The 27,269-nt window shown below is 42.6% G+C and overlaps 1 protein-coding gene across 5 annotated transcripts in view; it reads left to right on the top strand.

Annotated features, from left to right (window-relative positions):
* The window catches only part of POU2F3 (POU class 2 homeobox 3), a 108,199-nt gene extending 82,183 nt beyond the window's left edge, over nucleotides 1-26,016 (top strand). For all 5 annotated transcript variants that reach the window (XM_036028389.1, XM_036028385.1, XM_036028386.1 and 2 more), the window contains 10 exons: nucleotides 5,977-6,081; nucleotides 7,500-7,602; nucleotides 9,802-9,884; nucleotides 12,164-12,346; nucleotides 12,754-12,895; nucleotides 14,904-15,040; nucleotides 16,561-16,722; nucleotides 22,800-22,866; nucleotides 23,994-24,126; nucleotides 25,042-26,016. In XM_036028389.1, the coding sequence (XP_035884282.1) occupies nucleotides 5,977-6,081; nucleotides 7,500-7,602; nucleotides 9,802-9,884; nucleotides 12,164-12,346; nucleotides 12,754-12,895; nucleotides 14,904-15,040; nucleotides 16,561-16,722; nucleotides 22,800-22,866; nucleotides 23,994-24,126; nucleotides 25,042-25,081 (1,155 nt within the window). In that variant the 3' untranslated portion in view covers nucleotides 25,082-26,016. The remainder of the gene's footprint in view (nucleotides 1-5,976; nucleotides 6,082-7,499; nucleotides 7,603-9,801; nucleotides 9,885-12,163; nucleotides 12,347-12,753; nucleotides 12,896-14,903; nucleotides 15,041-16,560; nucleotides 16,723-22,799; nucleotides 22,867-23,993; nucleotides 24,127-25,041) is intronic.
* The last annotated feature ends 1,253 nt before the right edge of the window (nucleotides 26,017-27,269 follow it).

Genomic DNA, 27,269 nt, shown 5'->3' with positions numbered 1-27,269 from the left:
CACCTGAGATGAGATACCTGCTTCCCCACACCACCACTGGGAATATATTTTTAGAATATTTTCATGACAACATGTTTGCCAACCCTTTATAAATCAGTCACAAAACAGAAACTGTTCTTCACTGCTAGGCAGAAATGTAGAAGGAGGGAGAAAGAAAAAAAATCTTGCCTGTAATTGAAGGCAGGTTGAGAGATGTTCATGCTTTGAAATTCTCCTTCTTGTGAAATGTTTATGAAACATTTTCCACAAATGAGTTATGCAACTGGGACAACAGCTTTGATCATTTTCATCACCAGTGATATATTCATTAGTGTTGGTCTGTTTTTCCCTTAGAGAGGGCCGTGTGAAAATGTCATGGGGGAGGAGGGTACGGATAAGCACCCCAGTCTCCCCATGCCCCATTGCATGATCCCAAAACAGATGGTTAATAAAGAAGTCCAAGTGTATGTCTGGGTCAGAACACCCTCTTTTCTATCACCTATGGTGATAGAAACTTTCATCCCTGGCGGAAAGAGAACCGGGAGAGGGTTAGAGGACCATTCCTTTATCAGACTTTTACCAGCATTTTGTTATGTAACTTTAGACTCATCTGTAGAGCTCTCTGGGCCCTCCTGAGCTGGGGATGTAGACACTTGTCCCCCACACCTCCTGGCTGGGAGATGAAGCCAAGTAAGGAAAGTATGAAGGGCTTCCAGCTCCTGCAAGGAGCTCTTTCTCCTTCCAGAATGAGGCTACTGCTTTCTAAAACAAGTGATGTCAGGGAGTTCACTTGGATTAGAAAAGATAATCACCCATGATACCTTTTTACCTTCCTGGTCACTGCCCAAATTCAGAATAATACCTTTTGCCCAGTACAGTGGGTGGAGAAGATTCTAAGCTGACAGATGTTGTCTAACATATGAACAGGATGATCAATGGCTCTGACAAGAGAGCTCTCTGTGTTGGCCCATGTCTCCAGAGGTTAGTTTGTCCTAAGCAGAGTCTGGAGAAATATTCCATTTGTGTGATAAGAACCACTAAAGGGACTCTGGAGATGATCTTTACAATTCTAGGCAGGCTATGGGTTTGATTGGGTTTTCACAAGTATAGAGGGAATTAGGTTTTCATCCAATTTGCCTCCGGTTTCCACAATAGAAGTCAGTGGGATCCAACAGAAGTCTCTCTATCTCATCTTCCAGATCCACAGCCTACACCTAGTTGCCTGGAAAGACTCCAGTGTTTTCCATTCAACAGCTGTGAAAGGGATTTTTTTGGTGAGGGGATCTTTATTTCTGAATTTCTTAGTTTCTGAGTCCCTGAAATCTCAGACAATTATCAGAGAAGTGTGCTAGAGTCAGTAATAGTTATTGATGTACCTGCTTCCCTTTTATTCCAGCTCTGCTCTTTCGGGGGCGACCAACCAAAGACGAGATTTTAGAACTTGTCATAGAAAAGGAAGTACCCTTTATTGTCTTTCACTTTGGTTTATTTAGGATTGTCTTTTTGGGAGTTACTGTCAGCAGCTCACACCCAATGGGGTAATGAATTATGAAAAATGAAAGAGTAAAAGGTTGCCAAAAAATCCTCAGAATAATAACATGTGGGGTTGTTGGAACATGTAGACTAACACCCAGAGAAATTTTTGCAATCAGGCACTTTATTCTCAGAATTGGGAGGTGGGCAGTGCCCCTAAAAGAGTTTGAAGGACAATTGATCCAGGAAGCAGATGAAAGGCTGAGTTTTCTTTTATGATGGATTTGATTTTTGAAATCAAGTGTTGTAGGAAAACCTGGCACTGATTCTAACAGATAGCACTCATGTTGGAGGCAAAGCACATGTTTTCAAGCTCTGTCATAGCTGCACCTCCTTATCTCTCCACTGAGCATAATGAGTCTATAAAGGAATCCTGCCACTTGCCTTCTAGCTGGAATGTGGCCAAACTGCCTGAGGTGGTTCCACTAGCCTGATTTCAGCTCCAGTGTTCCATATTCTCTCCCTGTTCCCTTCCCCCATCCTGCCTCACATGTGTTCTCTTTGGAATGACAGGTGGAGAAGGGGGATGTGGGGAGGGGAGGCTGGCCATAAAGGTTTTGTGTAAGTAAAACCTCCTCTCAGAGCAAACATTAAAGTTGTTGTTGGTGGTGGTTTTAAATAAGTAGTTTAAGACTTCCAGCCAAGATGGAGGCGTAGGTAGACGCACTGTGCCTCCTTGCACAACCAAAAGAAGGACAACAATTAAAAAAAAAGAACTGACAGAAAATAGAACTGTATGGAAGTCCAACAACCAAGGAGTTAAAGAAGAAACATCCATCCAGACTGGTAGGAGGGGTGGAGACAGGCAGCTGGGCCGAGAGAACTCACAGCAAAGCAGCAGTGGAGTACCAGGGCAGGCAATGTGGCAGCTGGCCGGCAAGGCAGCACCTGGTGGACCAGCTGGTGGAGCATGTGGTCTCACTGTCATGTGCAGATAAACCGGGAGGAACACCTGGGGAGCAACACAGACCTCGAAACCCAGGGTCTCAGTGGGGGGAAATAAAGCCTCAAACCACCAATTGAAAACACCTGTGGAGGTTGAAGCAGCAGCAGGAGAAACTCTCAGCCTCACAGGAGAGTTCGTTGGAGAGACCCACGGGGTCCTAGAATGTACAACCCACCCAGGAATTAGCACCAGAAGGGCTCAATTTGCTTGTGGGTAGCAGGGGAAGTGACTGAAATCCGATAGAGAGCAGAGCAAGCACCATTGTTCCCTCTGGACCCCTTCCCCACATACAGCATCACAAAGCAGTGACATAGGTTGCCATAGGTTGCTGAGACAAAAAAAAATGGCCCAAATGAAAGAACAGATCAAAGCTCCGGAAAAAATACAACTAAGCAATGAAGAGATAGCCAACCTATCAGATGCACAGTTCAAAACACTGGTAATCAGGATGCTCACAGGGTTGGTTGAATTTGGTCATAAATTAGATGAAAAAATGAAGGTAATGCTAAGTGAAGTAAAGGAAAATGTACAGGGAACCAATAGTAATGGGAAGGAAACTGAGACTCTAAACAATAATGTGGACCAGAAGGAAGAAACATTCAACCAGAAAAGAATGAAGAAACAAGAATTCAAAAAAATGAGGAGAGGTTTAGGAATGTCCAGAATATCTTTAAATGTTCCAATATCCAAATCATAGGGGTGCCAGAAGGAGAAGAGGAAGAGCAAGAAATTGAAAACTTATATGAACAAATAATGAAGGTGAAATTCCTAAATCTGGCAGAGGAAACAGACTTTCAGGAAATCCAGGAAGCCCAGAGAGTCCCAAAGAAGTTGGACCCAAGGAGGAACACACCAAGGCACATCATAATTACATTACTCAAGATTAAAAATAAGGAGAGAATCTTAGAATCATCAAGAGAAAAGGAGACAGTTATCTACAAAGGAGTTCCCATAATACTGTCAGCTGATTTCTCAAAAGAACCCTTGCAGGCAAGAAGGGGCTGGAAAGAAGTATTCCAAGTCATTAAAGGCAAGGACCTACATCCAAGATTGCTCTATCCAGCAAAGCTTTCATTTAGAATGGAAGGGCAGACAAAGTGCTTCTCAGATAAGGTCAAGTTAAAGGAGTTCATCATCACCAAGCCCTTATTAAATGAAATGTTAAAGGGATTTATCTAAGAATAAGAAGATCAAAAATATGAACAGCAAAATGACAGCAAACTCACAGTTATTAACAAACCACACCTAAAACAAAAACAAACAAAGCAAACAACTAAAACAGGAACAGAACCACAGAAATGGAGATCACATGGAGGGTTATCAACAGGGGAGTGGGAGGGGGAGAGAGGGGGAAAGGTACAGAGAATAAGTAGCATAAATGGTAGGTAGAAAGTAGACAGGGGGAGGTTAAGAATAGTGTAGGAAATGTAGAAGCCAAATAATTTATATGTATGACCCATGGACATAAACTAAAGGGGGGAATGTGGGTGGGAGGGAGTGTGTAAGGCAGAGGGGAGTGAAGGGGGAAAAATGAGACAACTGTAATATATATCAATAAAAGATGTTAAAAAAGAAAAAGGCAAAAACAATAAATAAATAAAGTTTATCATTTATTTCTAGCTTTCTAAAATGTTTCCCTGTAATTTAGACTATGAGAACTCCAATTTGTGGGGGAAGAATTAGAATACCAGGGTTTCTCAGACTGTGATGCTAAGTGTGGGTGGAAAGAGCTGAGGGGCACTGGGGGCAGGGGTTGGGGCTGTGCTGCAGATCATTCCTGGGTGTCCAGGCTTTTTGAGTTTTCAGAAAGCCTCGCTCTTTGATTCCACTGTGCTATTTCCTTTCTCTCTTCCTTCCTCCTCTGTGTGTTCAAGGCTCCAGAACAGTCTCCTTAGGTGAGAAGAAGACAGGAATGATTTGTAAAAGCTGTCCCTGCAAGAAGCATAGTCTTACCAATTTCTGCACAACCAGGGTTTCTTGTTACTATTTAGATCTACTTTGTCAAAGAATGCTGCAGGAACCCGGATGAGCCCTGTATGCCAAATACACTATGGAATTGGCATTTGTAATTCTATTTTAGAACTGAAATTTTTTTAAAAATCCATGCAGCATTATATAACAGGTGGGGAAATTGAGTTCCATAGAGGCTGAATTAGTGTTCAAGGTTACATAGTAAGTTAGAATCAGAGATAGGACTAGAAGAAATGTATAGCTCCATCCTCACTGTATCCCCCTGGAGACTATATAAAGATGGGTTCTGTTTATGTCTTTTATTTAATTAATATGCATTGGGTTCCTACTATCTTCAAGGTACCATATTCCTTCTCAGTCTCTAATAGTCACTCCATAGGATCTTCCTGACTCTCCAACCGAAGAGAATTTTTCCTCTAATGATCCAAAGCACCATTTTTCTACAGAGATTAAAAGCACAAGTATAGCTGTTAGCGTGAACCTTTAACTTAGGTTAAACTAATGAACACAGGAGAGCTTCCAGGATGTCAGTGAGATTCACAGGGTAGACCAAGAAAATGGTTTAAGCCAGGATCTCTAATGTCTTTTGTAAGGCGTGGTCCAGATCATGTTCTCCTTGCCATATTATATGAACTCAAAATCAGTCAGCTGCCCCACCTCCATGGACTTTCTAAAAGCTGCAAGAGGGTAGTTTTTCTCAGGGTGGGAGGAGAGATGGCCACACGTAGTGCTTCCTGCCCTGCTCTTGGACACCTGGAAACCCATGAGTAGGTGATTGGTGCTAGCACTGAAGAGAGGTAGAGGCTGTTAGAAAGTTTGGAAACAACCACAGGCCTCTCAGGCAGCAACCGCCACAGTAACTGAGGGAAACATGTCCCCACCTGTAGGGAGACAGGCAAGGACTGTCACCAAAGGGGTCCAGCTACAGAGGCAGCCTTGCATGCAGAGGACAGGGAGGTGTGAAAAACAAAGGGGGATGGAGGGGAAGCTGGTCTTTCATATCAGTGTTTCCCAGATTTGGGACTTTGTGGACTAAGAATATAAAAACTAGAACATGGGAGAGATTGATAAAGGGTTGCCAATGTTATTCTTTGTGAGGTGGGGAGTTTTAAAAATATCATTTCAGATCACCGTTATTTCATAAAATGCATTCTAATATATTCCCATTCTCCCAAAAAAGAATATCGTCTCCAGTTTAAAATAAAAATTTTAAGCCACTACAATTATTTTTTCTCATTTCAATGAAGAAGAGAATGTATTATGTATCAGCACAGGTGCCAGAATAGCATTTGGGAATGATGGATCTAAGTGGAGTCCCCATCTTGCAAATTGGTACTCCAGAGGGCCACTCACCTCTGTTTCCTACCAGATTCCCTGTTCTGAAGAACACACTCAGGCAGGAAAATCAAGCTACCGCCCAGTAGGCTCTGAGCTAGCTCTTTACTCTTTGGACTTATGACTTATCTGCTGCCTTGATCTCTGATTTTCTATTTCTGTTGGCCTGGGAAGGCCCAGAACTGATGTTCTCCCCCTGCCTCCACTTACAGATTAAAACAGAGGATGTCAATGACTCCCTGCAGCAGACCCTCATGCATAGGCCATGCCACCTGAGTCAAGGACCTGCCATGATGTCCGGAAACCAGATGTCTGGGGTAAATGCCAGCCCATGTAAGGGAGCCCTGACATTCTCAGTGGGCCAGTGAGTTTAATTCAAGACTTTTGCAAAATTCTTGACCTCTAGATTTGGCACTCAGGGAGTCTGTAATGTTCTAAAGAACCCCCTGCAGGGAATGTGAGAGAGATTGGAGGCCTGGAGTCTGGGTGGGTGGAAGGGTTACAAAACAGTCCCAATTGGGTAGAGCTTTGTCCCAATACACTGGATTTGTGGGTTTGATCCCCATTTAGGGCACGTACAAGAATCAACCAAAGAATGTATAAATAAGGGGAACAACAAATTGATGTTTCTCTCTCTCTCCTTTTTTCTATTTAAAAATCAATTTAAACATTTTTTTAAAGTCATCTTAAAGGTAAAGCCTAGCTGGTTTTGTGAAAAGTGAGGTCTCTACCTCCCTGGGAGAAAAAAGAGGCAATCTTTCAAAACAAAACAAAACAAAACACCCAAAGAACAGACCTAGCAGCTGTGGGGCTGGTATCTGCCAGCCACATTCAGGGGAGACCTATAGAGTGTTTCTATCCCTAGTGCTCCCTTCCCTCCCAACAAGTTTTTACGTCAAAGCCAAATGAACAGAATACCGGTACAGGGAGGAAAGAGGCATCCTGAATCAGTACCCACAAATGTCTGAGAAGGCATTCATGTGATGAACTTCTTTCTTGGTCTGGATTAGCTGAGGAAGAAAGACATACCCCTTCTCTGGTCATATTTAAGAGTAGAATATGCACAATTCTTCATCTCTTTATTCAGTAAGAGTTTAACAAGTTTTTTATTTGGGTACAGGGCTAATTTCAGCACAGAGCTCTGGAGGTCTCAAGCACCAAAGGACTCCCAGATTCCCCAAGCAATGGGATTGGTATTTCCATTTCCTGGGCTAGTGGGAGAACTCCAGGGAAAATGAATTTTCTATTTAATCAAATTGTTTTTATTAAAAACTAATAACTTTCTTCCTTTTTCCAGGGAAGTTTCAGGCCCAAGAAAATGGCCAAGACATGACTTTTATCATGGTAAAATGCCATGAGATTTTTAAAAAATTGGACAATTAGACTTGCATGTTATTTTTAGGGTAAACAACTGAGAGAAGGGTAATAGTCTGTATCCTTAGCGTTTTTACAGTCAAGCTGGGAGACAGGACTGACACACACAAAAGTTGATTAACAAGGCAAGATTTAAGTGACAAAAAGTTGCAAGGCACTGCTTGGTTGAGTTGTAATAACACCAGCATTAATGGGGTAGCTACTGTGTACCAGACACTAGTGATACACAGAGACATAAGGCAAGGTCACTGCCCACCAACTTTCAGAGTCTGGAGACCCATGGGACAGATGAGTTAGAAGGCAGCTAGAGCTGTCACCCCAGCTTATAAATTCTGTAATGTGTGTGTCTCCTCATATGCAGGATGTGACTCCCCTCCACCCTCTCCAGCAGCTCGTGCTGGTTCCTGGCCACCTACAGTCTGTATCCCAGTTTCTGCTGTCTCAGACCCAGACTGGGCAGCAAGGTAAGAATCCTGGGGTTTTCCACATAGACCAAGTAGAGTAAAGTGCTGCTGCTGCTGCTGCTGCTGCTACTGCTGCTGCTTACTGGGTGAGAAAGCCCAAATTTGGCACATGAGTGAGTGGCTTGGCCCTCTAATATTAAAACCAACTTTTCTACAGCAAGGCCTGAGGAAGGGACCCTGTCATTGCACCTCTAGACTGAATCTCCTTCACTGTTTCACTTTCCCATCTTCTCACTTTCATGGCCAGTTGAGACTGGTGGTTTGAGGGTGGCAAAGAACTGGGGATGTACAAGGAAAGAGTAGCTGCTTGGGAAATGCAGTACAGACAAGTCTCAATTCCTTGGAAGTCCCTTCAGGAAACTTGACTGTGATTCTATTTGGGTAGAGCAACAGTGCCACCCACAGGTTTTCAGGTTTTCTTTGGCTGGGAAGTTATCTTCCAGATAATTTGGCCAAGAACGAAGGGATTAGAATATTTATAACAATAGCTAACATTCCTTGAGCATAATCTGCCATGAGCTCTGCTGAATAATTTTCCTGATTTAATTTTCAAATAACCTTATATTATGCCTTTGGTGACCTACTAGAAAGTTCCCAAAAGGTCTGTCTGAAACCTATGCTCTTTGCCACCCTCTGTACTACCTCTCTGTCTCCTATGTCCAACAATGAGGTCCAAAAGTGATGGAAGAAGTATAAGCTCCAGAATCCAAACAAAATGGAACTGTTCCTTCTGTCTTTAGAACCTATCTAAATTTCAATCCTTATCCTTAGTGTCCAAGGCATCTTAGAATGTTACTATAATGAAGAATGAGAAGATATTTGAACCTTTAAGCATTTATTTACGCTAAATGTATATCATACTCCTGGAGTAGAAAAGAAAAGATTACACTTGATTTAGTTTATTTTTGGAAGATAGTGATATGAGATTGGCCCAGGCATACAACCAATAAAGCCAACATATAATACAGAGGATAAAAAAAAAAAAACGCAAAACAAACAAAAGCCCAATTCAAAATTTGGAGTAAGAGAAAGCCATTGTTAAAAAATTGCTAGCTGTGTATCCTTAGGATACTTACTTTAACTTCTTTGGGGTTTTATTTCCCCCTCCATAAAATGAAAAAGTAGTAAAACTCTACTTCACAAAGTTATTGAGGGTTATTTGAAATGATGCATGTGAAAAGGCTTTGTAACCTTTAAAACACAACATACGGTAAATGTTAGATTACAATTAATGCTCAGGCCCCTGGACTCCCAGTCCAGGGTTCTTGCCTATTTATTTTAATAAGAAAAAATTAAGTCTGACTTTTTTTAGCTTAAGGAGCATAAAGGTCAGCATTAGCTGATGCTGTACCTCAGTGATGTAAAACAACTGAGGGACAGCAGAAACCCTAAGGTTCTGCTCTGTGCTGAGTGGGGTGGCTGAGCACCCCATTGTCTGCTTTGGTAGTTTGATGGCCCCTCCCTGAAGTGAGAGTGAGAATGCCTGGCTGTGACCTTTCATAGAGGCCACTGTCACGACCACCAACCAGACAAATTCCTTCATGGACAGTTTCCAGGAGAGGGAAGGAGAAAGCAATCCTCAGGCAGTGGACTGAGCAGGTAGGATCCATACCACCAGGTAGAGTTTCCAGAGGCTCAGTTTCTGGTCTCCCCTTCTCTCTTAGTCCTTCCTCCTAAGTGTAAAATGTCCTGCCAAGAGCCTGTGGTCAATGGTTCACTGCCCTGTATAGCCCCATCCACTTGTTCTGACACACTTGCAGATTTGGCTGGGCCTACATAGCCATCCAGCTACTTCTGCAGGCAAAACAGAAATTCTCAGCTTCAGCTCAAAATCTTAGTATTCACCCTGCATCTTCTTGCCTCGTGGATTTCTCCAGCCCTGGTTATCAGATCCCAGAGCAGATTGTTTTGACCCTCCTCAGCCTTTGCACCACCCTGGACAGGAGTGCAAGCAGAAAGACTGGTTTGGGGACTGCTGTTTACATCTGTTTATCCCTATGTCTGATTTGCCTCTGCCTGTGTGTGACAATGCCTGGCAGTACCTGTGGGGGCCTCTCCATAGGGTTTTAAGGTGGGTGAGGGACTTGATTAGTTAGTAAAGGGTGATGAGAGTTATCATGGTTCCAGAGTTTCAGAGCATGTCTTCCAGATGGCCTGGATTTTATTCATTTGTTCCTTTGTCCCTCCCCTCTTACCCAGGTCTGCCGCCAAATCTTCTCCCCTTTCCACAGCAACACAGCTCTCTCCTCCTCCCACAGGCTGGACCTGGCCTAGTGTCCCAGGTAAACAACAACATTTTTCCTATTTCCTCAAGGAATTCCTCAGCTACTGATGGGGTTAAGCTCATTGGTTTCCCCTCAACCCCTTAAAGCTGCTCTTACCCCTCTGGGAAGAAGGAATAGCAGGGGATTAGTCCTGTTGGCTCATGGGAAAATAAAAACACAGCCAGAGAAAATTACTGACCCATTATCACTGGTGAAGTCAGACTTAGAACCAGAGATCTTAGCTCCTGGACTAGCCTGCTCCATTATGCAGGCACTCCACTCAATCCCCAAACAGAACCTAGCATCACTTATCTCAAAACCAGAAGCCAGCTAACTTCCCAGGGATGCCAAGGTAATGGCCAGCCCATCCTGGGTGCTCACAGGCCCCAGGGAAAGCCCAGAATCTCATAGGCCTGATGTCTCAAGACCACGAAGCCAGTGGCTTTTCCTCTGAGCCTCACTTAAAACCTATTCTAGACTGCCTACTGCACTGGGCATATATTTGTGGGTCGGAAGGACTGAGGTCTGCAACAGGAGCCATTTGGAGAGCTGCCATGGTTCTATACAGCACTTGTTTTCCGAATAGAATAAAAGGCACCTCTTCTGCAGGCTAGATGTGGCCTTATGTCAGGGTGTATGGCTTGGCAAGAGTAGTGGGAGTTGTACTGTAGCAGCAACTCCTCCCCTATCTATACGGTTAACTTACACAGCTGCATGAGATGGCTGTGCAGAAGTGGATGTGCAGAAGATTGCAGAGATTCTAACATCCCTTTTCTATGTTAAGATTCTCCATGGATCACTAAGGGCCCTGGCTATAGAAGGTCGGAGTCCACTAAAGGCATCTGGAAGGAGAATGCCATCTAGTGGCTAATATAAATGGGGACATGAGTCATAAGCTCTTCCACTTCCTCCTGATGACTTTTCTCAACATCAACTCACATCTTATAAATATGACAGCCAGGAGAAAAAGTTATTAAGATCATCTTGGATAGTTGTAATAAGGGACTGACTTAGGATTGTAACAACAAGAATAAAGGGGAGGGGATCAATGAGGAAATGTTTGGGGAAGCTAAGTCAATGCAATTTGGTATATCTAATTGGATGTGTAAGGCAGAGAGTGAAAGTCTAGCAAAGAACTTAATAAGTGTTTGTCAAATGAAAGGACAAATAATGAAAAGAAAGCCTCAAAGAAGACTGAGACTGTCTTGAAGGTCTGGTCTATGCCACTCCCTCCCTGCAAAACAGGATCATTCCATAATGGGTTTAAATCATTCTGTTCTAAAAGACATTGGGGAAAAGAGTCCTTAACTTCTTTCAGGTCCTTTTACCTTACTTATCATAAGGATGCCTATCTTAATGGTAAACTGAATATCTTTGATGAGAAAATGAATAAAGTTAACCCCAGTCTAGGAAAAGAGTGAACTGGGAAGGAGGGAGAAGAAAGTGGACTTAGGCCACATTGTCCATGTGGGCAGTGGCCCCTGCACTGGAGCAATGCCTGGGTCCCTAAGCTTGGGCTTTATTCCCTATTTGTGGAATGATAAATGTTTTCATGTGTTTAATTCACTCCTGACCTCAAATGGGTACAACAAGGATTCTAGGTTTAAGAGTCTATTTTCCTATGAAAATAAACTAAAGAAACTATTTCTCCTGACAACAACAAATGAGATCAAGGTTCATTTACATAGCACTAGAATGCCTTTGATTAAAAAAAAAAAAGCAAAACCCAAAACATTCTCATGAAAGAAAATGATGGTTTGGAAAGTAAAATGGCAATCATAAGAGTTTGAGATTTTATGGAAATTCTATTAATGTAATAAGTCTCAGATGCCCTCTTGTTATCTTCATTTAATGCCTGTTGAACACCCCAGTAACCTTGCTTCATGGGAAAAGAACAAAGCAAACAACCTTTTCCTTGTCTTGAGACTTCTTTTTGAAATCTTTGTAAACAACCCTGCCAACTCCTTTTGTGGTGGAAAACTGAACAGAAGAAGATAAATGCTCAGAGTTAGTGAGTCATAGAATAAAACTGAATATAACTGAATAAAACTGAATGGTAAACCTCAGAAGGCTACCTCCCTGTCCCACACTCCTGTTGTTTCTACCCATTATTCTAGGTATTTGCTATCCCTTCATGGAAACTCCAGTTTCCACTTCCATGCTATTGCAAAAAGTAGGAGCCCAATGTAGCCAGGGATCTGTTATCCTCTGACCAAGCCCATTAGTACAAAATATCAGAATATGCCATTTGATACGTTGACTATTCATGGATCTGCTTGGTTTGTGTTTCCTTTAAGACAACTGGACGCCCTGGGCTGCCAGGATCCTCTTTAGAACCCCACCTGGAAGTGTCCCAGCATCTCCCATTGCCTAAGCATCTGCCCAGCACTGGAGGGGCTGATGAGCCCAGTGACCTGGAGGAGCTGGAGAAGTTTGCCAAGACCTTCAAGCAGAGGCGCATTAAGCTGGGCTTCACACAGGTTTGGTTTTGTGGGAGAAGATGAAAGAAATTGGGTTGAGTGAGTGGAAACTAGGCTTCCTGAGTGCAGATTTCAAGGAAGCTTGAAATTCAAGGATGTGTTTAGGGCAATCCCATCATGTTCCTGTGTCCCCTGAAAATAAGGCACAGCTGCTGTTGGTAGAGAAAATAAGAACATTTCCAGTGGAGGCGAGAGAAATAAATGAGAGCCAGACAAGAGTCAGGCACATGGGCATGGTCCACTCAGTGTCTCCATCTTAGAAAAAATAACCTAGAAAGGAGCCAAGGTGATGGATGAGTGCTTGCAGTTTCATTGGGTGTGTGATTGCTGCTAGGATGGTGGAGAATGTGGACCAAGAAGAGAAGCATTTTGTTTCTCAAGTTACTTCCTTTCAATCCCACTCACAGGGAGATGTGGGGCTGGCGATGGGAAAGCTGTATGGCAATGACTTCAGCCAGACCACAATCTCACGATTTGAAGCCCTCAATCTGAGCTTCAAGAACATGTGCAAGCTCAAGCCACTGCTGGAGAAATGGCTGAGTGATGCAGGTAGGCCTCAGGGACATAAGGATGGATTATGCCCTAGAAAATTCTGCAGGGAAGGGGTTAGTGACTTGTCTGTGTTGGGGCTTTAGGCAGTCATACATTATACCTCTTTCTTCTCCTTCCTAGTCTGGAACCAACTGAGAAATAAGACACAGGCAAGTGGAGAGAAAATGTCAGTTTTATTACTCAGAAAGCCCTTTGGAGGACATGGCTTTAGGTCTGTGACCATGAAGACTTGTACCTTTTCCCTTCTGCACTCAGACCCACTCAGCATATATCTTAGGACAGCTGGCTAGAGACAAGGATTGGGTCTGCAGAGCAGACACACTTACCCAGATTGCTGTCTGGACTAGGTGTAGGTCAGGGTGATAGGGAAGTGGATTTCTTAAAGTCTCACTTATAGGAGGAGACAGTAGACACAATAGAAGGTCTTTATCTGGCTAATTCTTGAGTAGGTTTTCAGAGGACAGGGAGTTACTGTGAACTAGACTGGTCAGGAAAGCCTTACAGCAGGAGGGGAGTTTTCAGAATTCAGTCAGGTGTGGTGGCCAGGGAGGCATTCCAGCAGGTCAGGAATGTAAGCTAAGGAACAAGTATTTGAAATACTGAATGGAAGAGTTTGTTGTCAGGGACAGAGTCTCTCAGCTATGGCACTATCAGTATCTTGGATCAGATCATTCTTTGTTGTGGGGCACTCTCCCGTTTAGTAGCATCCTTGGTCTCTACCCATTAGATGCCATAGCACCCACCCCCAGCTGAGATACCCCCCAAAATGTCTCCAGATATTGCCAAATATCCCTTATGGGAATTGTGGAATGATATTATGGTCCCTGATTGAGAACTACTGGTCTAGCTAAGAAGGGAAGAGCAGAGCCAGCACTAGGGCTGGTCTCTATTCTGTAAATATGTGTGAATTAGTGATTACTGTGGAAATGGTGAGGTGGACAGCCAGGGATGTTACCCTCTGGAAGCCCTTCCAAATGGAAACATGGGACGGGGCAAGGAAGCTCCTTCCTCAGGAAGAGACTGTCCCTTTCACAACTTTTATTGAAACATTGAAGCCTCCCGTATGCCAGAAAGCTGTGGGTTCAATTCCCGGTCAGGGCACAAAACTAGGTTGCAGGTTTTATCCCCATGGCGGGGCAGTGCATAAAGGAAGCAACTATTTTATGTCTCTCTTTCTCACATCAATGAACATATCCTCAAGTGAGGATTAAAAAAAAAAGTATTAAAGTGAGGGATGAGATCAAAGGGTCTTAGGATCTTTGGGAAAGGACCTCACAGGTCATTTTTAGTGTGATACCCCACCTGACACCTAAATCCTTCCTAAGGGATATTCCTGCCTATCAATTAAATAGCCTTAGCTCCATCCATTATACTGGGGGGAAAAAGTGGCTTCAATACCAACATTCTAGCACCAAGTGTCATTGCTTTTAGGTCAAAGTGACAGTTTACATTGTATTTGGTGTTCAGGCATACTTATAAAGCAGCAGTTCCCAGCCTTTTTGGCACCAGGGACCAGTTTCATGGAGGACAATTTTTCCATGGATGGTGGGCAGGGGACAGGGAAGGGTATGGTTTTTGGATGATTCAAGTATACTACATTCAAGTTCACCTCCTGCTGTGCGCTTGGTTCCTAACAGGCCCAGACCAGTACCAGTCCACAGCCCGGAGGCTGGGGACCCCTGTTATAAAAGACAGACTCAGGAGTGTTACTTGCAGAGGCCCTGCTTGTACCCACTCACACCCACACATGCTGATGATGTCTGGGTGTCCCTAAACCATGACTACAAACACTGGAGGCATTGCTGTGGGAGTCATGAAGGATCTTTGCCTGGAGCAATGAGGATAAGCAGTATTTTTGGTCTGTCTTGTTCCCCAGGTTGGGCCTAGTCCTGATAATACACTGTAGAACCCACCCAGAAGAGTTGCTGGATCTCAGGTCCATGAAGATGGGATTGGCTGTCCATTCCTTTCTTTGAGCTTCCTTTGCTCTTTCACCTTCCAACAGAATCCTCTCCATCAGACCCCTCGGTGAGCACTCCAAGCTCCTACCCCACCCTCAATGAAGTGTTTGGTAGGAAGAGGAAGAAACGCACCAGCATTGAGACCAACATTCGCCTGACTCTGGAGAAAAGATTTCAAGATGTGAGTGGCTCCTCTGGGTGGGAGCAGTGAGCCAACTTCCACAAGTGGTTGAGCAGGCACATAAAAGGCCCTTTGCACAAACCCCTCAGCACCTGTGCTGGGAAGGGGTCAGAAAGCAATGACACACTTGCTCTATAGACACCCAGGTGTTTGAGTGAAAGTCTGCCCTTTATCCCCAGGAACTAGTTCTAGGAACTTCTTCCCCCAGTGACCCTTCTTGCCCTGACATCTATTTGGGGTGACATTGTCCCTCTCACTGAAAGATTTAAAAAACAGGATATAGCCTCCCAGAAGAGGGTGTAGATCTATACCCAGTTAAAGAAAAGGGAGCACAGCCAGGGTATTGTATATAAATTCTTTATTTTCTAGACATTGCTTTGTATTTTTCAAATTACAAATGTAATAAATGCTTATTGTAAACAATTAGGAAAATTCAGTTTCAGTCCTGACACTGAAAATTAGTGTCAGGTTGTAGAAAGAAAACGGTTATCATTAAATGCCATCTAAATGTATTTCCTTCTATTTCATTGTCCACTTACATATAAATACTTGTAATCATATTATATAATACATTTTTTAACTTGTAACAAAAGTATATTCTTGAACCTGTTATGTGAAGCTAATAGTATCAACTATGTGCCCCCATGGAAGCTGGGGGAGAGAAGAGGTATGGTCTAAACAGTTTCTAATCAGGTTCCCTTAGGTACCAACCTCCAGAACCCACATCTCTACCACACAAGTCCCTAAAGAAGGTGCGTGTGGCCTACTTCAACCTTGTTGGCCCCAGGCCTCCAGGACTGCTGCCCCTCCAGCAGATTCTGTAGTGCATCAGGTTCAAGGATTTGATGGCTGCATCCTGCTGGCAGCATGACAAGAGCTGGCTTTTCCTTCTGATTAGGTTTCTCAGAGCAATAAGAGTGAGGGAAGTTATAGGAGGGAGGAAAGAGGGCTGAGATCAAAGTCTGGGTAGGAGTGGGGTCAGAACAAGAGAATGATATGTATTTCCACAGTCTTGATGGATTCACATATTTTAGCTTTATCATTTCCTATTTTAATGTAGGACAGGAAGCAGTGTCGCAAGAGAAATATACTAGATTATGTGGAAAGAACAGAGAGGAGAGCATGGGTTCTGGAGATTCATCTTGTTCCCACATAACTTACCAATGGACTCTTCTTTTCAGAACTTCTCTTGAAGAAGGGAGGAAGAGAAGAGAACCTGTGTCAAGCCTTGGGTTTGGCAGTTTACATTCATTTTCTTAATTAATCCTCACAATAATCTTTCATAGTAGGCATTGTTATTCTCATTTCTTAATGATAAGACTGAGGCTCACAAAGGTTAAGAAAATTTCTTAAGGGCACACAGTAGGTGATAAGCTAGTATTCCATCCTAGGTCTGATTCTAAAGCTTTCGATTCATCTATTTTTCTATCCTGCTTCCTTGGAAGTCTGTCCCCCACTCCCAGTTCTTGACTCTATTCCTTTGTTCTTCTGACCAACCTCTCTCACTTCTGTCTCTGTAGAACCCCAAACCTAGCTCAGAGGAGATATCCATGATTGCAGAGCAGTTGTCCATGGAGAAGGAGGTGGTAAGGGTCTGGTTCTGCAACCGACGCCAAAAGGAGAAGCGAATCAACTGTCCTGTCACTGCACCCATTAAATCACCCATCTATACTTCCCGTCTGGTAAGTGGCCAGGAAACAAGGTGCCTGCCAAACACAGGGGGAGGTGATGACTGGAGGGTAAAAGGTCTCCATCCTAGGGAAGGTGGGGGATTGGAGTTGATGGGTGCATGAAGTAAATAAATCAGCAAATAGATGTTTTATATTAAATATCTAATATAAAGAATAAAGAAAGGTAAGGAGATAGAAAGTTATAGTGGGGAGATTTTTTTAATAGGTCAGAAACAACTTCTCTAATAAGGTGACATTTGATCAGAAATCTAAGTGTTGAAAGAGAAATATCTCAAGGAAAGGGTGTTCTAGGAAAGGGACCAGTAAATGAGACCACCTGGCATGTTAGAGGAACAGCAAGAATGACAGTGTAGCTGGAGTACAGCAAGGAGGAAAGCGAGAAGTAGGAGATGAGTGAGAGAAATAACAGGAAGCAGGCTATCTAAGGTCTTGGAGGTCATTGAAAGGGCCCTGGCTTTTACTCTGTGTGAAATAAGCCACTAGAGGGCTCTGAGCAGAGAAGGCTAAGTGGCTGACATGAGTTGCTGTGCAGTAAATGATCTGTGTGGAAACAGGAGACTAGCTAGGAGAATTATATTAATCAGGCTAAGTGGTAGAGGCTTAGGCTAGGGTGATGAGAAGTGGTTGGATTCTGAGTATATTTCAACTGTGGATCCAACAAGATGTGCTTACAGCTCAGATGTAGAGTATGAAAAATAAGGTAAAGATGACATCAAGGGTTTTAGCCTTAGCAACTGGTTGGAAGATGCTGCCCTTTTGGGGTTTTTTTGTGTGTGTTTTTGTTTGTTTGTTTGTTTTTTTAGATGATGAAGACTCAGGAAGAACAGTTTTGAAAGGAAAAACTAAGAATTTAGAGTTGTCATATTAAATTGGACATGACTCCTAGACAGCCAAAAGGAAGTGTCAAGCAGACAGTTATATCTATAATTATGGTGGTCAGGGAAGAAGTCAGGACTGGGAATAACCCAGACTTCAGGCAGACCTCAAGAATAGAAAATATCTTCTCTATTCTGGAGAGAGATGTTGCCTAGAGGTGGGTGTGGGAATGTTCTTCTCTACCCTTGAGGATGGGGATGGTTTAAGGTTAAGGGAACTGAGGCTAATAGTGATGTCCTTAAGTCTTTTAGCACTAAGGATAAACAAAATTCAGCCTTGCCCAAGGAGGGACATAGCTATTTCATAAAACTACACCATTATCCATTCTTTCACCAAACATTTATTGACTATCTACTACATATTGTTTTTTATGCATAGTCCTGGGATACACAAATAAGTATTATTTGTCTCCTCTCCCAGGGGACCTCATTGTCTAGCATGGGAGATAGACAAATAAACAAATGATAAACAACATGATAGCTTCTTTAGGAGAACTTAGTAGTCACAGCTAACAAAGCCTTGGGAAGTAATGGTTAGAAAGTCTTCCCCAAGAAGATAAATAATACCTGGGCTAAGTGTAAAAGGCAAAAATAGTGAAGAAACAGATAAGTGAGGAGGTGGAGTTTTCACAGAGGGGAAGTATGAGAATAATGGTATAGATCAGGGAGTATTCACGGAACTGCTGGTGGTTCCATGTAGAGGAATGTAGAAAGATGAGGATGGATAGATCAGTAAAGACTAGACTGAAGGGACTGTGCCATGCTAAAAAATGTCAAGGCTTGGAGGAGTCATTGAAAAATTTTTAAGCAGGGCACTGGCATGATCATATTTGCTTTTTAAAATGATCATTCTGACTTCAGTATAAATAAGGTAGTTTGATAGCCTGGGAGAATAGTAAGGACTTGATTGTAATTATCTAGTAGAGAAATGAGGGCTGAAGTAAACCCAGGTGGTAAGAATGAGGGGGATGGGAAAGATGATTCAGGACATAATTGGAAGGTAGAATTATTAGATGCTGGCTAATAAGCTGAAAATTGGGTGGTGACATGGAGAGTGATGAAGGAAAGCAGACACTTGGAGATGATTCTCAGAATTCAGGGTTGGCTGACTGGGTAGATGATGATTCCATGGATGGAACAACCAAACACAGGGGAGGAGCTAGTTTGGGAACTGGAAAAAGTGATAATTTCAGTTCTTTCCATTATTATGATGTTCAGTGAGGCCCGTGGGACACCCAAGTGGCAATCGCCATGGTCACTTAGGATTATAGGTCTGGAGAGTAGGAGAGAAGGCTGGAATAGAGATACAGATCAGGTAGTTATAAACATATACATGATGTTGAAATACAGGGTGAAGAGGAGCTCACCTATGGAATCTGTACACAGGAAGCAAAAAGGAAAGTATAGGTCTCAATCCTGTAGAACACTAGCATTTGAGAGATTGACAAGAAGAGTATCAAGGGAAGAAACTGAGAAAGAGAAGCAGAAAAGACAAGAAAGTGCAATGAAATAGATGTAAGGGATAAAATGGGTGTGAGGAACTTTACAGGAGTCCTATAGGAACACAGATGAAAAACCCAAATTGGGTCTGAGAGGGCTGACACTCTATTTTATTTGAAGAACACATTCAAAATTAGCATGAAAATTGGTATTCAAGGCAGAAAGAATGGTCTGTGAGAAAACATGGAATTCTAAAACAACATGATGCTTTTGGAGAATCACACCAATTCAGTCTGGCTAGAGTTGGGTTTGGAAAAAAGACAGAGATTGATGAGGGCCAGATCATGAAGGGACTTTTTTTTTTTAAAGGGCTGTGTTTTTTTTTTTTTAATTTTATTTATTTATTTCTAGAGAGGAAAGGGGGAGAGAGAGAGAGAAAAAAAAACACTAATGTGCGGTTGCTGGGGGCCATGGCCTACAACCCAGGCACGTGCCCTGACTGGGAATCGAACCTGTGATGCTTTGGTTCACAGCCTGCACCCAATCCACTGAGCTATGCTAGCTAGGGCATGAAGGGCCTTGATACCAAAATACTCTATAAACAATGATAATCCATTAAATTTTTAAGTTGGAGGTAATGCGATATTCATTCATTCATTATTCCTTTCTTAAATATTTCTCTTTTTAAAATATTTTATTTATTTATTTTTAGAGAGAGGGGAAAGGAAGGAGAAAGAGAAGGAGAGAAACATTAATGTGTGATTGCCTCTCACATGCCCCCTACTAGGGACTTTGTCTGCAACCCAGGCATGCGCCCTAGACTGGGAATCAAACTGGCAACCCCTTGGTTCACAGGCCCACATTCAATCCACCGAGCTATGCCAGCCAGGGCTTTAAATATTCTTGAGCACCCACCGTATGTTTGACAGTGGGACAGAGTGGAGCACAGGACACCTGTGATCTCTACTTACAGTGCAGCAGGGAAAACAGACATAAACAAATGCTATTTGCGCTGAAGCCTTCCGCAAAGATGTACGGGTATTGCAGGGACCAAATTTTGTCCAGAGTGTCAGAGCTTCTCTGAAAAATGATGCTGAAACTGACAGCAGAAGAATGAATGGACATTAATGGGGAAAAGGTCTGAGTTGGGAAGAAAAGGAGGGGAGAGAATACAGAAAAACATCCTAGGCAGAGGAAACAATGTGCACTATAGCCCTGAGGCTGGTGTGGTGGGGAGAGGAAGCACAGAAGGCTTGAATGGGCTGGAATCCGGGGAGTGAGAGAGAGTGTGAGGAAGGAGGCTGGAGTGGGAGGTAGGGATTATGTAGGGTGTTGGAGGAAATTGGACCATGTCTCAAGAACATTGGAATCTTCCAAAGCACCAATGTTTAGATTTGGTGCTTTGTTTACAGCAGATGGGAAATAGACTTTTGCTTTGGTTTAATTCCAACCAAGGACACCAACATGGAGAAAAACAGTGAGGGTATGAAGGACCTGTGAAGCAGCCTGACTCATTCTCATCACTTATTCAACAGATATTTGCTGAGCACCTGCAAAGTTCCAGGCACTATAGTAGACACTGAGGGTATAACAGTGAACCACTCTGGTATCCTCCTGCCCTCATGAAGTCCACAGCCTAGTGGTGAGGGGGAGACATTGTACAAATAATTAATACTTGTGCTTTTATGAAAAAAGCAAATAGAGAAAATGTTCTGACCCTGTCTTTTCCTCAGGTGTCATTGGGACAGTCTCCTTGGGAATAGGACATAATTTTTTCCTGCTTCTGATAGAAATAATCATCAAAATATACCATTCAGCAGGGGAAATAAAAGCAAACGGTGCAGACCAGTGTGGGCAGAATGCTACCATTGATATAAAAAATTAACAAGAAGGAGCCATATGTATGTCTGCTTGCATATGCACAATCTGTCTCCAGAAGGAAACCTCTTAGAAGCTGGTCACAGTGACTAAGTACATTATTTATTTTAAAACAACAAATTTCTTGGATGTGGCAGCAGGAAGTGGAAGAGAAGAAAAGGGAGAAAGATTATTGATAACATCTCTTACCATGCTTACTACAGGAAGTGAGCATCCTGCTGGGATGGGACCTTACAAACTCGGGAGGGAAGGAATATCAAATCACAGGCCCCTGAGCAGAAACTTCTTCTCAATGTCTTTAAAAAAGCATTCATCAGCTGTGGCTGATGTGACTCAGTTGGTTGGAGTGTGGTACCCAGAGGGGAGGTGGGAGGAGGTAATGGGGAGAAAGGGGGAAGGGTTTTCAGGAACACGTGGATAAAACCAAGGTGGGGTGGGATCAGGGGTGGGAGGTGGTGGTGGCTGCTGTGGGGTAAGTGGTGGGGAGTGGAAATGGAGACAACTATACTTGAACAACAATTTTTTTTTAAAAAAGCATTCATCATCTGTGGCTGGTGTGACTCAGTTAGTTGGAGTGTTGGTCTTGAGTTTGATTCTGGTCAGGGCACAAAAGGGTTGCAGGCTCCATCCCCAGTGGCGGGAGGTGGTGGGGGGACTGGGGGGGAGTGGTATAAGAGGCAACCAATTAATGCTTCTCTCTCACATCTCTCTCTCTCTCTCTCTCTCTCTCTCTCTCACACACACACACACACACACACACACACACATTCTTCTTTACTCTCTCTAAAAAATCCATTAGAAAAAAAAACAATATACTGGGGAAAAGATATCCTCGGGTGAGGATAAAAAATAAATTCACCAGAGCTTCCCTGTCAGCATGAGAAGAATGAGGGGAGAGAATGTATGAAGATTTCAGTTCAAATGAAAATGTGAACAGGTTCTATAGACAAGGCAGCTAACAGCTTCTTTCAGGAAGGAAGGGAACTAACATTTAACAAGTCCAGCATACTCTGCCAGGTGTTGAGTTGGAAGTTCTATGAACATTATATCATTAAATCTTAATTAAAAGAACCTATAAGGGAAGTATTAGTACTATTTTACAGATGAGAAAGCCAAATCTCAATGGAATTAGGTAATTTGCCCAAAGTCACACAGATAGTTGGTAGTGGAGCCAGGTCCTACCCAGATTTGTTGGGCCCCAAAGTCCATTCTGTTTATTTCATCTTTTTCTACATTCTAGGATAGTAATACTGAGGGGGAGATTCCTGAACTTTGTGGGAGACTAAACTAAATTATCTTAGGACCCTTTCAAATCTTAGACTTGGTGGTGTTGCGAGGTCTCCAGGGCAAAATAAAATATTCAGAAACCAAAGTTCGGCTCCTCCAATTATCTCTGGAGAGCTGATGGTCCACTCATACATGAGGCTGGAAAGCCTGAGACAGGGTTGTTAGGACTGGTGCTCTGCTGCCCTGAGCAAAAGCAAAACCTTTTTACCAAGGAAGAAGTAAAGACTGAAAAATAGTGTCTGCCCCAGCCGATTCTAGAAGGGCATGCTCATTTCATTGTTAGAGCACTCAAGCACAGCTCTGACCTGGCAGTTCCAAAGAAACCTTGCCAGGGGATACACAGCAGGGTGGGCAGGTCTGGGTGTCAGCAGCAGAGAGCTGTGGGAGCAGGACAGAGCTGGAGCTGGGTGTTGTACGTGGTCCAGAGACCTTTCTATGAAATGGGACAGGATACAGGTTTGGACTAGAAATTGTCAAGGAAGCTAAGATCTTACCTCTGCAGAGATGGGACCCAGCATCCGGGGAAAAGTATCAAAGGTTGGAGAATGGGGTGGAAATGGACATTTACAAGATTTTGTTGCCTTTCAGGTCTCTCCCTCTGCATCTCTGGGCCCCCTCTCCATCCCTCCTGTCCATAGCACCGTGCCTGGAACAGGTGAGCTTTAAGATGAAGTTTCTGAATTACACCAGAATTCCTTTAAATAAGGGAATATTAGAACTGAGAATAATGGTTCTAAATGTGTTTCAAAAGATATTAAAGTCTGTTTTAGAGAAAAAGGGTTCCATGATCAAGTAAGTTTAGGAAATACTGAGTAAGCAAAGTTTAAATAAGTATTTATGTTTTGTTTTGTTTTGATTATAGCACTTCCCAGCACTCAAGTACATTACACATTCCTAAAGAAGCTGTATGGAAGGCTAACAGAAGAGAGGGTTTTTCAAACCAATTTTGTACAGAACTCTGCTTTTCAAAAAGTACTATAGCATTTCAAAAAGCTAAATAGGGTAACCATAAGTCTGGATGCGCCAAGGATAATCCTAGTGTCAGTCTCTTGTCCTGACATAATTATCAATAGCATGCCTTTCCACTCTTCAAAATATCTTACTTTGGATGGTAAAATATATGTCACCTTATCCATGTAATGTTCATAGAATGCAAATACAAGAGCTCAGTTTAATCTAAATCTGTCATTTTGCAGAGGACAAAAATGAGTTTCAGGGAAGGGAAGCCAGTTGCCACAGGCCACAGAGCTGCTGGGACCTAGACTTGGGTCACCTCATTCCTTACTGTGCTCTTTCTAGAAGACCATGTACCTTTTGTTTGCAGAGATGAGAACACTATGGAGGCTGGCAATCTTTATTTCCACTCTCAGGCTCTCTTTTCCTCCCTTATGTACTTTTCTTTCATTCCCATACTCTTCCAAACTGAGGTTTCTTGTTCATTTTCCCACCCTGCCTTTTGGTCTGGGGCTGCATATGCCCAGCCCAGGGTGTGTCCTACAATAGGATGATTTTGGCACCAGTCCTTCTTCTGTTTGACAAGTCTAAGACTTGCAGAACCAGCCATGCACCTCTTCAGAGCCTGGTCTGAGGAGAGCATTCATGATGAAAAACCCTCTGCAGCTGGGTGCTGATGCTAATATGGCAGGAGCTGGACAGATAAGTGGGGATAGGGAGAAGGTGAGACTCCTTTGGGGATACATGTTTTGAAGGGCCATGCCACAAGGTCCAAGCACGACCCAGCCACTTTACTTTCCCCTTGTTTTTGCCTCTCCTTATCCTCAGTAACATCACCCTGTTCCCCTGGGAACAACAGCAGGCCTTCGTCTCCTAGCTCAGGACTTCATGCAAGCAGCCCCACTGCACCTCAAAATAACTCCAAAGCAACAGTGAACTCCTCTACTTTTAACTCTTCAGGGTAAGATGGAAGGGGAGAGAACAGTAACAATCCAGCAGGGCCAAGGGACGTGTGAAAAGCTAGGTCAAAACCTTGGGAAAGAAAGCTGTCACTGGGTTGGAAAAAGGAAATGGGGTGGCAGGGAAGAGGCAGAGTGGAGAGCCAAACTGGACTTTATCCCTGAGGAGCTGGACTTAAAAGAGAAGCTTCAGCCAGTGAGCATTCCTACAAGGAGCTCATGTCAACAAAGCCAAAATGTCCATCCTCACTGGGAAGGTGGAAATTTCCAAATGTCAAGCCCTTCACTGGGCTTAGGAGTTCTCCACATAATGCCAGTAACCCTGTTCTGGGGACACTGTAATGTGGACTTGAGCTTTGAACATGGCTGGCACAGTGAGAAAGGGAAGTTAGGATGCTGTTGGGGGAAAGTAGCCTCTTGGGTCAAAGAATCTACTAAAAAGTATTTTCATAGGTAATGCCTTGAGAGATTCTTCCCTGATTGAGAACAAAAGAGATTTGAAAGTTAAGTGATAGGTTAAAGATCTGAGCTTGTCAGAAGAGATTAATCTACTTGTCCAAACCTAGGTAGTTCAGCAAGGCAGCCAGTTCTCATTGGCCAATTGTTGCATAGCCCCAAAAGTTGGAGCTCCTCAGCTACCTCCACAAAAGAGAGGGGGGTGGGGACCATGTAATGTACATTTTAAATATTGTTTTGAGATATAACTCATATACCATAAAATTTATCATTTTAAAGTGTACAATTCAGTAGTCTTTAATATATTTATAAGGTCACACAACTATCATTATTATCTAATTCCAGAACATTTTTACCATCCCAGAAAGAAACCATATGCCTATTAATGGTCACTATCCATTCCCATCTTCCTTCATCACATTAACAGCTTTACAACTGACTTGTTTTTTTCTCCCTTCCAGATCTTGGTATCGATGGAATCATCCCACCTACCTCCACTGAGACCACAAAGTTTCTCCTATTCCACTTGGCCCTGTATTCCCCATTGGAAGGAAGGGAGTCATCCCTTCTCTGTATGAACAGATTACTCTCAGAAGAGCAGAGGAGAATCCCCTCTATCACTTAACCTAAATTCTTGCCTTCTTAATGAGCAAGGGCCTCTGGAGATTTAAACTGTGATTGAACCATGTGTTGACTTCTAGCATTATTGAAATATATACCAATGCTAGAATTTGAACTTCCTTGCGTGTGCCTCACCTCCATCCTCTAGTTCTAAATATTTTGGACAGCATCATTGTGGCAGTGATTTTTCAGAGAAAGGATATCTTGCCATTATTCTCCAACCCATTCTAGGGACAGCCATTTGCCTGGCGTGCCAAACTATCAAAAAGAGACATAATGGTTTTAACTCTGACTTTAGCTATAATCTCTGAACTAATTCTAAAATCTGTGAAAAGATTTGAATTTGATGTCTCCACCAAAGCCTTGATGTTTTCCCTGCTCAGCAAAGTTTTCTGACTAAAACTTCTTTCACCCAATTTTCTCTTTAGCGCTGCCCCCTTTTCTACAACCAACTCCATTCATGATTTTGTTCTCCAGGTTCCCTCCTCTTTACAGAAGGCTGAGTCCCTCAGTCCTCTGGGCATATTTCTGTACCTACAGATGCTCTTCTGTCCATTACACCTGTCACAGAGTTAAGGAGCAATTGTTCACTCTCACCTTCCCTGTGTTTTTCCTTATCTTATTCTCTCTCCCTTATCCTGGCTGTAGAAGGAAGAACACAAAAACAAACACGCAACAGTGATGCTGGCAAAAAACCTCTATACAGCCCTTTCCTCTTTTTGCACTTTCTTCTTCTTTCCTTAATGTGGAATTTTCCAGCAAAATGTTTAACTCGGGTGTGAATTTTGAACTGTCTGTAATATTTTATCTTCCTTTTAAAAAAGAAGAGAAATGAAAAATACCAAAGTCTGAAATACTATGCTGACTCCCACAAGAGTTCCCACATAGGCTAGGAATCCTTGTTAACTTCCTGGAAATGTTATTTTAAGCCTCCTTTGTGAGCCAGTATGTTGAAATGTAACATGAAGCCATTCTAGAAATGATAACTTAAAGAAAAGCTGCATATCCAAAGAAATGTTGAGATTCAAAGGAATCTCATTGTTCCTAAATAAATTTGTATAGTGCTAATATACACTATTCCACTATTGATAAGAAGATGTTTAGATGATTGTTCTGTGTCTTTTATTGTGGGGTGATGTGAGTGTATATGACAAAGTGGTACGGTAAAAATGTTTCAAATTAAGTGTATTACTCCCCAAACCAATGCTAAAGCTAACATACATTAATGCAGGGCTGTAAGGACTTCAGAGTTCTTTTTTTAATTTTTGACAGAACTGCCTTGAAGGCAGAGAAGAGATTAGTTTCCTCATTTTGTGAAAGAATAGTAACTACTTAAGGTCAAGTCATTTGAAGACTTAAGTTGAGGCTAATAGTTCATATCTCAGATATCCTGAAGGTCAATTATTCATAATTCACAATGGAAAGCAATATATATTTAAGACAAATAATAATTTAATAATCATATATATTTAACTTTGGAATGTGCTGAGACTTTAATGAGGGGTTAAAGGGGAAAGAAAACTATACTTGTGGTCTTTCTTAGCTTAATAAAAATTTAGTTACCATTCCTGAGGTAAGCATTCATCTGTGGAAAAAGGAGGCCCTTCACAAATGTAATAGCCAAAGGGTTTTTCCCTAAAGCCCTAAAATTTGGATTAGACATTTTTTATAAATAGTAATCATGTGGACAATCTAAATATAAATGATTAAGAGTGAACTCTTCTTGATGTTTGAATGGGGCTTATATTAAGCCTAATATTTCATGTCATGAAGTAGGAGAAGGCTAGCTGAAAGGGGCTTGGTATCTAAAAAAGACAGCAAGAGGACCCTCCAGTAGTAATTTAAGTGTATAAAGGGACTACTCTGCTACCCATGAGCCCATCTGTGCATATATATGCATACATGCACAAGCATATGGTACTCTCCCTTGTATACTCATGGGTGCCAGAGCTGACCCTTTTCTTCAGCAGTCCTGGCTACTTTGACATGTCACTCAGGTGGATGATAAACATTTATCTGTACTGTCCAAGACTCTGGTTTTTATACATTTGAACTTAAAAGAAACTTT

This window comes from Phyllostomus discolor, chromosome 6, assembly GCF_004126475.2.
Source record: "Phyllostomus discolor isolate MPI-MPIP mPhyDis1 chromosome 6, mPhyDis1.pri.v3, whole genome shotgun sequence".
Lineage (NCBI taxonomy): Eukaryota > Metazoa > Chordata > Mammalia > Chiroptera > Phyllostomidae > Phyllostomus > Phyllostomus discolor.
The sequence above is the reverse complement of the archived record's forward strand: the minus strand, read 5'-3'. Positions and strand labels throughout refer to the sequence as shown.